The sequence below is a fragment of the Gadus macrocephalus genome, chromosome 4 (assembly GCF_031168955.1).
Source record: "Gadus macrocephalus chromosome 4, ASM3116895v1".
In the NCBI taxonomy this organism is placed as follows: domain Eukaryota; kingdom Metazoa; phylum Chordata; class Actinopteri; order Gadiformes; family Gadidae; genus Gadus; species Gadus macrocephalus.
The window spans coordinates 16,513,079-16,527,166 of NC_082385.1; the positions used below are offsets into that span (position 1 = coordinate 16,513,079).

A 14,088-nucleotide genomic window follows, 5' to 3' on the forward strand; every position below is an offset into this window, starting at 1 on the left:
ATTGCTGACTGTATGTTGTACTGCTGACTGTATGTTATGTTGCTGACTGTATGTTGTGCTGCTGACTGTATGTTGTGTTGCTGAATTTATGTTGTGCTCTTGACGTTATGCTGTGTTGCTGACTGTATGCTGACTGTGTGTTGTGTGGCTGACGGTATGTTATATTGCTGACTGTATGTTGTGCTGCTGACTATGTTGTGTTGCTGACTGTATGTTGTGTTGCTGAATTTATGTTGTGTTCCTGACCGTATCCTGTGTTGCTGAATGTATGCTGACTGTATGTTGTGTTGCTGACTGTATGTTGTGTTGCTGACTGTATATGTTGTGTTGCTGACTGTATGTTGTGTTGCTGACGGTATGTTGTGTTGCTGACTGTATGTTGTGTTGCTGACTGTATGTTATGTTGCTGACTGTATGTTGTGTTGCTGACTGTATGTTGTGTTGCTGACAGTATGTTGTGTTGCTGACGGTATGTTGTATTGCTGACTGTATGTTGTGTTGCTGACTGTATGTTGTGTTGCTGACGGTATGTTGTGTTGCTGACGGTATGTTGTGTTGCTGACTGTATGTTGTGTTGCTGACTGTATGTTGTGTTGCTGACTGTATGTTGTGTTCCTCCAGTACTAAAGAGGCAGAGTTCTCGGTGTCCATCCAGCCTGCAGTAGGTGAGCTGCTGCTCCCCGCTAGTCTGACCCAGGCGGACTTTGAGAAAGAACAAGGTAATTATAAGAAAGTGTGAAAGTCTGTGTCTATATTATTTTTATATATATATATATATATATATATATATATATATATATATATATATGGCTCTAATGAAGTCAATTAATTTTTAACAGATGAGTGTGTCCAACTATTATGTGTGCTCGCAGTTCCGTAGTTCAGGTCTGGGTGATGGGCAGTGAAAGTGTGCCTCTCCCAACAACAGGCAAACTGCTGGGCATGAACGAGACCTCGGCCACCATCACCATGGCAGAGGGTCATTGCTCCAGCGCAGTGGTGAACAAGCAGGTCCGCTCCATGGCCCACCTGGGTGAGGTCATCACGGGACACAACAACACTCACAGGTAAACACCTCCAAAAGACAACGCTAAAGTGAAACAGGTTTTAGATTTGCATACAATTTGATTTGATTTAATTTTTCAATTTAGGCAATTTTAGAATGGATTTAAACTGGCATTTTGTTGGATCAAGTGTTCCATTTGATAAAGTATTTTAAAGGGCAAAAAGTCTGCCGAAATAAACGGTTTAATGTAGCTTTGGCTGAATTTCTCCTATTATTATGTTTACTTTCTTTCATTATGTATTTTTTCTATTAATTTAACGTTTCACTTGCATCTTTCAAATGCAAGAACTGATACCTTCCTCAAAATGGATCCCTTCGATCCTCCTTCCTTGCAGCGTGTGTGTGTGTGTGTGTGTGTGTGTGTGTGTGTGTGTGTGTGTGTGTGTGTGTGTGTGTGTGTGTGTGTGTGTGTGTGTGTGTGTGTGTGTGTGTGTGTGTGTGTGTGTGTGTGTGTGTGTTAGGGATGTTAACCGATGACTGTTTGACTGACGGTTGACCGTATCAATGTTAACCGATCAATCTTGTCGCTTGTCGGTTAAAAAAAATATTGGGGTCAGTGTGGAGTGTGTGTTGGTTTCACTTCACACAAAAAGATTATCAGGTGAGTTGACTTATTGGAAGTTGGACGGACACCGCGTCTCTCACCTACTGTTTAAGTTCTCCTCAAGTCTTAATTATTCCCGCATGCCTTGTGTTTCAATTCAAACACAGGTCGTGCCGCGGTTAGAGCAACTGCCTCTCACTCGGACGGACTGGGTGCTATCCCTGTGTCCGCTCATATCAAACCTGTATTTTCAACGCTATCACCTTGTACCCAAACCATTTCCGAACTATGGAGCCATTTGTACTCCATGTTTCGTGCTGTAGCAGATTAAAAAAAAGTGATGTGAGTGGAAGGGCGGGGCAGGGGCAGAGTGTGTGTGTGAGTCGGAGGCAGAACGGGAGAGAGAGATAAGCAGAGTTACGAAATAGCAGGCGGCTGGCGTGGCTCGAAATGGCTGTTATTTTAAAGAGCACATTTTAATCTGATCGGTTAACCGGAAACTGGTTAATGAGGCTCGCTGGTCGGTCAAGAATATTTTACATTTTCGCCATCCCTAGCTAGTGTGCGCGCGTGCATGAATGTGTACGTGTGTGTGTTTATGCAATTGCTGTGATGTATGGCTTACCTTGTAACCCTCAAGCAGACATGTGTCCACCTGTGTGTGTGTTGTTCTGTGTGCGTGTTGTTCTGTGTGTGTGTTGTTCTGTGTGCGTGTTGTTCTGTGTGTGTGTTGTTCTGTGTGTGTGTTGTTCTGGGTGTTGGTTCTATGGGTTGCTCTGTGCGTGTTCTGTATGTTGTTCTGTGTGTGTGTTGTTCTGTGTGTTTTTCTGTGTGTGTGTTGTTCTGTGTGCGTGTTGTTCTGTTTGTTGTTCTGCGTGTTGTTCTGTGTGTTGCTCTGTGTGCGTGTTCTGTATGTTGTTCTGTGTGTGTGTTGTTCTGTGTGCGTGTTATTCTGTGTGCGTGTTGTTCTGTGTGCGTGTTGTTCTATGCGGGTGTTGATTTCGTGCTTACGCAAAAAGTGAGAAGGCAAACCCATGTGTGCTGTCCCAGCTCAGAGACCATGCCAGGGGAATGCCCTGAGAAGCCTAGCTGTGTAATTGGTGTACACAGAGTGTGCTAATGAGCTTCCTCCTCTGTCACGCACACCCAAACACCTGATGGATAATTACACTTTCACTCTCTCTCTGTCTTTCGCTTGCTTGCTTGCTCTCTCTCTCGTTTTCTTCCTTTTGCTTGCTCGCTTTCTCTCTCTCACTCTCTGTATTTCGCTTGATTGCTCTATCTTTCGCTTGCTCTCTCTCTCTCCCTCTCTTTCTTGCTCCTGCTCCACACTCTGCTCTCCCTCCATCTTCTTTTTCATCTTCTTTTCTGCATTCCCTTGAACAGATTTTTGTATACTTTTATATCAATAGATAAACCTTAAAATCTTAAAATGTGTTTTATCCGGACCCGTCTTGATACAAATCTCCCAGCCCCGCCCTGTCTGAAGTATCCCGACAGAGTGACACTCTCTTGGGTTGAGACGGGGTTCAGCGAGTGGGTGGGAGTGGATAAGTGAGAGTTAGCGCTTGAGATGTGAAAGGCACACACTGGAAAGGCACAAGGGCACCGGGAGCTCAAAGACTGAGTGGAAATCAATGTTCGACAGTAGCAGAGCCGGGCTCCCAATAAGCCCATACTTCATTTGGAATAACCGATACGACAAACTCCTCCAGGCTATCAATCAGACTCAGCTGCTGCTCTGACCCCCCCGTCTTGTCCTCTGTGCCGATGCCAAACCAATGTCTGCTGTTAATTGTTTGGTGCTCTTATTTTGAAGTAAATCCCTGTTTTAGCAATCTGGTGTGATTTGAGCGGTTGTGACGGTCGTAAAGGTTTTTAAAACCACCCGACACTGTGTTATCCAGAGGAGCAGAGTGCGAGTGGCCGGTCAGACCGGGTCCAGACCCCAGACCACACTCGGAGCTCAGTTTGCGGCTCATTTCACTCGGGAAAAGTGTTTTTAGATGGAAGTAACAGACTGGACATTTACAGAGAGTATCCCCCATTGAACAACTCTACAAACGGAACCGCTCCCAACTGAAAAAGGTGATTTTTACCCCAGAGTCACCCAACTGACCATGGGAGCTTATGTGGTGTCTGACTGAAGGCAGTTAATTACTGAATCCTCTGCTTAGGGAACAGAGGAAGTGTCTCGTCCACTACAGGAAGCTGCTCAAGGCCTTTGAAATGAGGAGGAATGGATCTGGCGCGCTTTATTTTAGCAGCAGTGCATCTTGCTAACTGAGACCATGTCACTTTGTTTCACAGGTTTTGACTTGAACGGGATGAACCATTCATTATTGAAATGTATTCTTTGACCACCAAAATCCACACTTATATCCCAGATATATTCTTATTTAACCTCCCTGTTTCCAAGGTTTCCAATTTCCGTGCGTGAGCGTGCGTTGTGCGTGACATGAGAGATTTATCTTGTGGGTTGCCCCCCCTCTGACAGCGTCCTGTACTCAGCATGTGACACGGATGTTTGGGGTGACCTTCATCAGGGCTACCTTATCTCTAGCCATCTATGTCCATTAGGACACCATCTTGGAAGGGCTTAGGAGTTAATGTACTCTTGGGTTTTCTTTCACCTCAATTACTAACAGCTATTTTACTGTTTTTTTCACCGGTCCTCCATTGTGCATCTCAAACAGGGGGGAAGGGCATTAGGTCTCACTTCTACGCTACATTGTAGGAACTAGGAAGGAACATTGTGAACTGCGGTTGTAAACGGTTGTTTGGGACTGTGTTGTTGTGATGACATAAGACAGCTAGCAACAGCCGCAGCCTGTGCTATGGATGTACTCTCCACCCGTTCGCCCTTGTGGCCTGCAGTTCCGGTATCATCCAGTAGGGGGCAGCACTGCTGTTTCCAAGCGTGTTGTTAGCGATGCGGAGGGGGATGCCACTGAAACGGAGAAATTGATTGCTGGAAAGGGGGATGGCAATAAATCAAGCAGAAGAGCAAATGTAGAAAACGCTGTTCTTGTTTATGTCTAACAGGCGGAATAGAATAAATGTGCTCTATTTTTCAGTTGGTTTGAAGGCAAATTTGATTGAATTTCGCATGCATTGTCAGTCTCTCTAGTTGGCGCCTAATTTCTGGAGGGAAAAAAGGGAAAACAAGTGGATGGCTTTATGAAATGTTTTTTTCTTTACTTATTTATTTAATTATCTTTTCTTCTCTTTCCGCCTTTTCTGTTTTTGTTCAGACAACCCCATAGACCTCTAGTTCTTTTAAAACAAAGTCAAACATCCTGCATATTATTAATTTCCAATTATAAAATAGCCTCTTATACTCTTATACTACATTTTGAACTATATCCAGCTTCTTCTCCATTCCAACTTCTACCACTTCTACTGACTACTTTCCTGTAATGTCTTCTCTTCCTCTTCCTCCTGTCCTCTGCATGTCCTCCCTGCTCTGGTTGGTTGGTGTGGGGGGGGTCCGTATGGCAGCACTCTGGAGGACCTGTGGAGCTCCGTGTGGGTCTAACAGGGTCTAATCGCTCTGGCCATCTGCCTGGACCTGAGCTCCGGTCTGGCATGGCTGACCACCGGGCTGAAGGACACGGGTCTGGCCTGCCAGGGCGTCAGGACGGGCTGCTGAGCGGAGCCAGGTCACGTAAGGCCCTCAGAGCCCACAGAGCCCAGAGCTCCAGGACTCTGGTGGAGGATGGGCCCTTCACTCCAGAGCTCCAGGACTCTGGTGGAGGATGGGCCCTTCACTCCAGAGCTCCAGGACTCTGGTGGAGGATGGGCCCTTCACTCCAGAGCTCCAGGACTCTGGTGGAGGATGGGCCCTTCACTCCAGAGCTCCAGGACTCTGGTGGAGGATGGGCCCTTCACTCCAGAGCTCCAGGACTCTGGTGGAGGATCGGCCCTTCACTCCAGAGCTCCAGGACTCTGGTGGAGGATCGGCCCTTCATTTTAGTTTCATTTTGTTTTATTAGACCCAAAAACAAGATAACGTAGTACAAATGTAGAGGGAGTTCATTTGGCTGCCAGGGGTCAGCGTTTGACATTTAGGATAAAAATACTGTTCTAGAATAAAAAGGCTCAAACAATCAATATATAAACGGATATATCAAATTCAATAATGATTTGAAAAGTTATTTAATTCTGGTTGCGTCAAATACTCAAACTAGTCAGCGTGAGAAAGAAGCTGTTGAACCGGGCGGGGGGTTGTGGTTTGCACATCTGTTTCAGAATATGGTTGCACTTAAAAAACAGGGTATAGGGTGTGCTGGATAAATACTTAACTTAAACCCTCTGTTTAAGTTAATTTGATCCACCTTTCAAAGATTTTCTTCCTGCCACCTCAACCTGTCCTCTGCATGTTCTCCCTGCGTTTCCATTTCCATTTCGGGCATTTGGCAGAAGCTTTTATCCAAAAGAAGACCTACGATAAGTAAATTTGTCAGAAGCAGAAGAAACAATATATCGCTGTCGGTACAGTAAGGATGTTCATAGAACCAAGTGCAAAGCATGAACAATCGCTAGGTTAACCCATTCCCTGTATTCAACAAAGATAGCTAGGATAAGATGCTACACAACTAAGTACTATAACTAAGTACGACATAAAATAAGTGCGTACATTAAATGCTGGGACGTTACAACACACGTCCTGGCGTCAGGAAGCCAAACTTCAAGTATGCGCGTCACTAGTGACTGACAACGCTGCGCATCAGTTGACATCGTTATAATCCCCCCTTAATGAAATAATTTTAGAATACTCATATTTCAGAAAATAGATGGATGTGTATTTATGTATTGATATGTCACCTCGCGGTGGAACCACACTCTCAGCCCCTCTTGAGCTGCGTTCTATGGCCTCAGAACCTCAGCAAGCCACCAGCTCCACCTGCAAGCATCTGCGGCACACACACACACACACACACACACACACACACACACACACACACACACACACACACACACACACACACACACACACACACACACACACACACACACACACACACACACACACACACACACACACACACACACACACACACACGCGTTGAACAAGCTTCAGTGTCCGCTGTCCCCGTGCAGCCGGCCTGGGGGAGCGGTGTTAAGCAGCTGATTAAAGGAGAGATTTATATCCTAAAACCATTAGCGGGGCCACAGGGACCCCCAGTACACCGGCCCCAGGGCCCTTGGCAGTGAGGCCTGGAGAGAGGGGGACACCACAGCCGGACGGGCCTTCAGCAGGTGTGTGCACACACGCCTTCAGGCTATGATCCGGCTGACAGTCAGATATCAGTGCGGCTTGAGTCAGAGCAGAGTGGTGGTGAATATAGGACTTATGTGTCACCCCACCAGACTGTGTCACCCCACCAGACTGTATCACCCCAGCAGACTGTATCACCCCAGCAGACTGTATCACCCCAGCAGACTGTATCACCCCAGCAGACTGTATCACCCCACCAGACTGTATCACCCCACCAGACTGTATCACCCCACCAGACTGTATCACCCCACCAGACTGTATCACCCCACCAGACTGTATCACCCCACCAGACTGTATCACCCCAGCAGACTGTATCACCCCAGCAGACTGTATCACCCCACCAGACTGTATCACCCCAGCAGACTGTATCACCCCAGCAGACTGTATCACCCCAGCAGACTGTATCACCCCACCAGACTGTATCACCCCACCAGACTGTATCACCCCAGCAGACTGTATCACCCCACCAGACTGTATCACCCCACCAGACTGTATCACCCCAGCAGACTGTATCACCCCAGCAGACTGTATCACCCCAGCAGACTGTATCACGGCACCAGACTGTATCACCCCAGCAGACTGTATCACCCCACCAGCCACTCACCCCACTATCTCCCTCTCACCCTCTCTCTCTCTCCGCTCTCTCCTTCTCTCGCCCTCTCTGCCACTCCCTCGCTCTCTCCTTCTCTTGCTCTCCTTCTCTCTCTCTCTCTCTCTCTCTCTCTCTCTCTCTCTCTCTCTCTCTCTCTCTCTCTCTCTCTCTCTCTCTCTCTCTCTCTCGCTGTGTGTGTGTTGATGGTAATTTGGCGTCCCCCCTGAGAGGCGGCGGGGTCTTCTGTGTATGCGTGCTAATTGGTGGACGTGCTTGTCGCCCGCGTCGCCGGGGGGGGGTTGAGGGTGGTCCCGTTCACAGGGCAGCCTACTGGGGGGGTTTAGTCGGGGCTAAGTGGGAGCTTCTTTTGTACGCTGTTTATCAGGGGGCCAGGCCGGTGGGGGGGCCCGCGGGGGCTCTTTGTCCAGGAGATGTAGTGCTAAATGGAGGCAGATGTCCCACCCCCCCCCCCCCCCCCCCCACGTGACGACGGCTCCTCTGAGATGCAGTTGACCAGAGGGGGGGGGGGGGGGGGCGATCCTGTCTCCCTCGGTCGCGCAGGGTCGTGGCCCCCTCCGTCTGCCTCTTGTTAGCGCCCTCAATGGGGGCCGTGGGCCCTCCTGTCTGGGGGTTGGGGGAAGCGTCGCCAGGGAAACGATGAACCACGCGGCTCTCCCCGCAGTTGTGGGAGGGGGCGTGTCTCTGGCGCCAATGTCATCGGTGAAGACGCGCTAAATGCTGTTTGATTGACACCCAGGGGGCGTGTCTGACCCCCCCCCCCCCCACACACACACACACACACACACACCCTGATGGCGTTCCAGTCAGCTGGGATAATGGACTGTCTGTGGCCTGACCCCTTCCTTTCTCTGACATTTAGTCCCCCCTGCTCGCAGTCGGCACGTATGGGGTAATTAACAGGATTTATGAGGAGCTTCTCAGGACGTGTTGCTTGTTGTTTTATGGAGGACGGGGGGGCGGTGGTACCCTTGACATTGCTATTTTGTGTCTTCTCTGCTAAAGGCCCACGGAAGACGACTTCATGCTGGGTTTGGTTCTGTCTGTGTCCACGGGGAGAAAGGACACAAAGCCTTTACTCTACTCACTACTAGATATTACAAAAATACCAGCCGGCAAAGTCCCGTCCTTCACCCATTCTGCCAAAGAGCATGGCGTGGCTTGCACCAACGGTTCCACCAAAGGTGAACTGGTCACCTTTGGTGAAGTCCTTGTACTGCTATGACCACGTTCTTTACCAACCAAACCGACTTTCTTACCTCAACGGGGCCCTGCCGGCCAGAGCGCTGGTTCTCTTCTGGTCTTCAGATCTTCTGCAGAATCTGTGAAGGAAGGAAGGGATTTCTGCCAAGTGTTGATGAGATGTTGAGGTTAAGCCAGGAGAGGCCCTAGGCCAGCTGGACCAGCCAGGTGGTCCTCTAAGGTGCAGGTGTCCATGTCCTCCTCGTCTGATCACCGTCCCCCCCCTTCCTCCCTGCAGGTTTGCGGGGCGCACAGTGAGCTCTGGGGCGCTGGTCCTGGTGACGGTCGAGAAGAGGGAGGCTGCCGACGCCACCATCACCGTCAACACCGACAAGAGCGTCATGGCCTCCATGCTGCTGAGGGACCTCAAGCAAGCCCTTGCCTCCGCATAGGGACGGACACACACACACACATGCATACACAAACACACACACACACACACTTGTCAATACACTCCCTGTCCAGCTCCCTGATGGACGCGTGATGAAGGATCCGTCTTCAGTGTTGTGAAGTCTGCAGTGACTTGGGTTTCTGTTTGTTGTCCGGCTAGTGTTTCAGAGGGGAGGGCCATGTGACGCCACGACATGTAGGAGGTCATAGGTCAAATGTTATACATGTAGCCCATTTCGAGCTGGAGAACGAAAGTGCCAAGGTGTTGTATTTCATTGGATCCCATTTGTCACGATTTCTGGAATACACTTAATTGTTCCTGATGATCATGAAGAGGCTTCCCCTCTTGAGTACTTGAGATTGTATGTCAGGGTTGGCTTGAAGCACTTTGACGTTAATTTCAATGAATTCCGAGGTTATAGTTAGAAAAATCTCTAGCGTTTCTGTCCGCCGAGTAGATTTTTATAGTTCTATATATTGTAGACGACCTCTGTTGTTGGTTGATCTTCATGTTTTCAGTACTGCCATTTTTACTGATCAATGTTGCAGTCATAGATACTTAATTTCAAGCAATTCTTTGGGATTTGTGACCAAACCGTACGTTCTTCGATGGAAGATGTACTTTGAAATACTAAGTAAAGACCATAGCATTTCAGTCGCATCACTTCGCACAAGGAGGAAACCGTTTCACATTGTGACACGTTGTTTCATTTTCGTGTTGTTGACGTTCTGTTTGAACTCTGAATGTCCCCCAAGTAATATCTCTAAAGTGCCTTTCTGAGTAATTAAAAAGTAGTTTTTCTAGAAATACAGTTTATTCAACAGAAACATGTCTCTGTATCTGCATTACTCATACTTCAAAATAAACATTTGAATTGGAACAGAAAAACAAGGATAAAATGATGTTGTGCTTTGTGTCCTTTATTTCTTTATTTAGTTTAATTTGGGTACTGCTGATATCCTCATTGACTACCTTTTTTTGTGAAGCTGTCATGGACATCAGATATGAAAAGGGATTTGTACGGCTCTTCATCTCATTAATTCTTCTGTCATTAATTATTGATGTGAACTATTTATAATTGTCTTCTGGTTTAAGTTAAATTGCTAAATGTACCCCCAAAAAATTTAAAAAAATTTCCTGGACTATCCTTTCCTATCTACAGTAGGCCTATATAACAAAGATCTACACTCTGCAGGACCGGTATATTTAGCACTTTATGTTTGGTTGTGGTGGTGTTGAATCCAACTGTTAAATGACCTAAACTTCCTTGGGAAATGGGCCGATTTCGTAAACAATTATCTGCAAAGTGTGTGTGTGTGTGTGTGTTCCGGTGTGCCGTGTGGATGTGTTTAACGTCTGGCTGTCTTCTCCGGCTCATAAATAGCGTCTCTCGGAGGGCTTTGGTGAACACCTGTTAGCTCCACTGTCACCGGATCTCCGCTCGCATCCATCACCTCTCCCTCTGTCCTCACTCCCTCCACCAGCTGTTCCTCACACACATGCACACGGCCCTGTCAGCCATACACACGCACACTTTACTTTTTTCCGAGCCTGGAACAACAGCAGAATGTTGACTGAACTTGGTTGAGGTTTCCTGAAGGTTCTCTGTGAGCATGTAACGCTTTATTCAGAGCTGGCGTCCATCAGCCTTTTCTTCATTTAGCCGACACTCTTATCATATGTTTTATTCATGTCACTAATGAGCGGGTAGCAGGATGCCTACAGGAAGACCGACATGGGGCTTCGCACCCACAACCTTTGAGCTGGGATTCGAGTAGCCTAACCACTAGACTAGATAACTGCCAAGCGTTCACCGCAACGGTTCACCCAACAAATGCATTGACTGCCCAATACACAGTCCTCTTCTGTCCTCATAGGTTATCTTGAGAACTAAAACCTAAATAAGAGTACAACACAAGGGTTTATATGGGGTTTTAAAGTTTTCACATTGGAGGGTTGGTTGTTTAAGCCAGTTACCCATGAGCAGGGGTCTCAGAGACGTCTTATTTGGTTTAGTGTTCTGTAAAGTTTCTTCACCCACTGCAGGAACCAGAATCTAATTTGTTCTGCTGGTGAAATATTGTGTGTGTGTGTGTGTGTGTGTGTGTGTGTGTGTGTGTGTGTGTGTGTGTGTGTGTGTGTGTGTGTGTGTGTGTGTGTGTGTGTGTGTGTGTGTGTGTGTGTGTGTGTGTGTGATCAATCTCACAGGATGACACCTGCTATAATGGACTCCAGAGCGGGAAAATGAGAGCAAGGGGTTATACCTCCTCAGTTCTCCCTGCATCCCTCTGCTGTGACAGCTCTCTCTAGCTCTCTCTCTCTCTCTCTCTCTCTCTCTCTCTCTCTCTCTCTCTCTCTCTCTCGCCCTCTGAGTAGCAGCACAGTGACACAAGGGTCCTGGGCCCCGTTTCCCGATAACGATGGATCCAAGCTCATACGATCATTTTCACGATGGATCGCAAGATCCATCGTCAATTTCTTTGGAGCGTTTCACGAAACTCTTCCTAACATGAACGCGCCTTCACTGCACTCACAACGTTCGTAGGATCATAGTTCGTAGGAAACTGTCTACTGACACGGTGCTGAAATGTGCTCCGTAGGAGGGGGGGAGACGCAGGAATGTCGCAGGAAAATGGGGTTGAAAGGCGTTCAAATATCTCCCCATCCAGGCCAACAGCAGAGTAGCCTGCCTACCCTACAAAAAGAATACTGCAATAATATGAATGCTAAAGATATTAAGGCCTAGGCCGAAACATGCTACGTCAGTCCTAATCCTGAACGCACTGCGTAAATTTTTTCACAGCATTTCCCCCCCTGTAATAACAATTACAAAAATCTAAAATTGCTTGTGTGACAACTACATTTATCTTAATGTGCTGATTTCTGAAACATGCTTTGCGTAGCAAAGAGAGCCGACCTTATCTGATTCCGCATAAGGTTTCATTGATTGGCGCGCACTCTCTTCTCTAGAATCTTTGGTGTAGGTCTAAACATAAAAAATGCAACATCCATTAATTCAGTATCATTCAAACGAGGCTGGGCACACGGCTTGCTGACCCGATTACGAGAGCTTGGTCTAGATCCTGCCCATATTGGGCAGGATGATGTATAGGCCTTTTTACACTGCCAAGCCGGTTCGGTCGCAGCTTGGCACGCCCGGCGATTTCACCGTCTTATCTCAAGTTTCCTCTGTAAAACCGAGGGGTTCAAATCCGCCGTTCATCACGGCGCGGGCTTTCTTGGTTCACTGGAGAAGGCGGGGAGTCTAGACCGGAGTATAGACCTCTTCAGAATAATTTGCATACTCCCGAATGTTTCTATTTTTTTATGAATGAAGACACCCGCATGCAAGAATGAGATCACGTCTGAGTGTAGGCTACAAACCGATTAACTATTTACAAGTGCAAAAACTCCAACATATTCTTTATTTTGCTGGGCACTTGTTTTTTATCCCGACAAAAGCCTCGTAAGGAAAGTTCCTCTGCGTCTTTCTCGTAGATCGCACCATTTTTCAAGCTCTTATTTAATGCAACTGCATAACCTTCCCTCACATGACCAGCATCTCGCGGATTTCACTTTTCCTCCAGTTAGAACTGCTCATGATGATATCACTGCGTTGTCTCTGTAGAGACAGCGCAGCAACAACACCTCTATCCAAGCACCTCCCTGGAACCGCGGAGCCGTCTTATTTACATCAGATTAAAAATGAAACCCATAAATCGCAAATGTGTGTAGGGTCCGGGAGGGTGAATCGGGGTGCTAGCTCAAGCAGGCAATTTACCTCGGGCCAGGGCCGGCGCTAGGCATAGGCGACCTAGGCGACTAACATTAATTCTAAACAGCGTTTTACACAGTAGGCCTATCCTATAATAGGAAATTTTCAAAGGTAAATCAGCGTAATTTAACACTGACTGTAGCTTTTTATGGGTAAAGAAGCAACGGTGAAGGACTGTACTAAACGCCCTATCATTGTCTGTAAAATACAAATGACAAATGACCTGAAAACATTTGGTTGGGGTTTGACTCATTTTCCCCGCATTTGTGTGGTCGCAGATTTCAACGGTCTGCTGTCATGAATTGTGACCCATCGGGGATTGCGACCTGCTGCTTGTGGACTCTGTGATGATCGCAGACATGAATAATTGTGTGCACATACAGATATGAGGACGACAAATGACCTGAAAACATTTGGTTGGGGTTTGACTCATTTTCCCCGCATTTACAGTGGTCGCAGATTTCGACGGTCTGCTATGAATTGTGACCCATCAGGGATTGCGACCTGCTGCTTGTGGACTCTGTGATGATCGCAGACATGAATAATTGTGTCCAAATACAGATATGAGGACGACAAATGACCTGAAAACATTTGGTTGGGGTTTGACTCATTTTCCCCGCATTTGTGTGGTCGCAGATTTCGACGGTCTGCTGTCATGAATTGTGACCCATCGGGGATTGCGACCTGCTGCTTGTGGACTCTGTGATCATCGCAGACATGAATAATTGTGGGCACATACAGATATGAGGACGACAAATGACCTGAAAACATTTGGTTGGGGTTTGACTCATTTTCCCCGCATTTGTGTGGTCGCAGATTTCGACGGTCTGCTGTCATGAATTGTGACCCATCGGGGATTGCGACCTGCTGCTTGTGGACTCTGTGATGATCGCAGACATGAATAATTGTGGGCACATACAGATGTGAGGACGACAAATGACCTGAAAACATTTGGTTGGGGTTTGACTCATTTTCCCCGCATTTGTGTGGTCGCAGATTTCGACGGTCTGCTGTCATGAATTGTGACCCATCGGGGATTGCGACCTGCTGCTTGTGGACTCTGTGATGATCGCAGACATGAATAATTGTGTGCACATACAGATATGAGGACGACAAATGACGTGAAAACATTTGGTTGGGGTTTGACTCATTTTCCCCGCATTTACAGTGGTCGCAGAT

The 14,088-nt window shown here is 47.3% G+C and overlaps 1 protein-coding gene across 6 annotated transcripts in view; it reads left to right on the forward strand.

Moving 5' to 3' along the window:
• ap3b1a (adaptor related protein complex 3 subunit beta 1a) overlaps window positions 1-10,036 on the forward strand; it is a 55,825-nt gene extending 45,789 nt beyond the window's left edge. For all 6 annotated transcript variants that reach the window (XM_060050559.1, XM_060050561.1, XM_060050557.1 and 3 more), the window contains exons 25-27: window positions 622-719; window positions 929-1,067; window positions 8,982-10,036. In XM_060050559.1, the coding sequence (XP_059906542.1) occupies window positions 622-719; window positions 929-1,067; window positions 8,982-9,135 (391 nt within the window). In that variant the 3' untranslated portion in view covers window positions 9,136-10,036. The remainder of the gene's footprint in view (window positions 1-621; window positions 720-928; window positions 1,068-8,981) is intronic.
• Window positions 10,037-14,088: the final 4,052 nt, after the last annotated feature.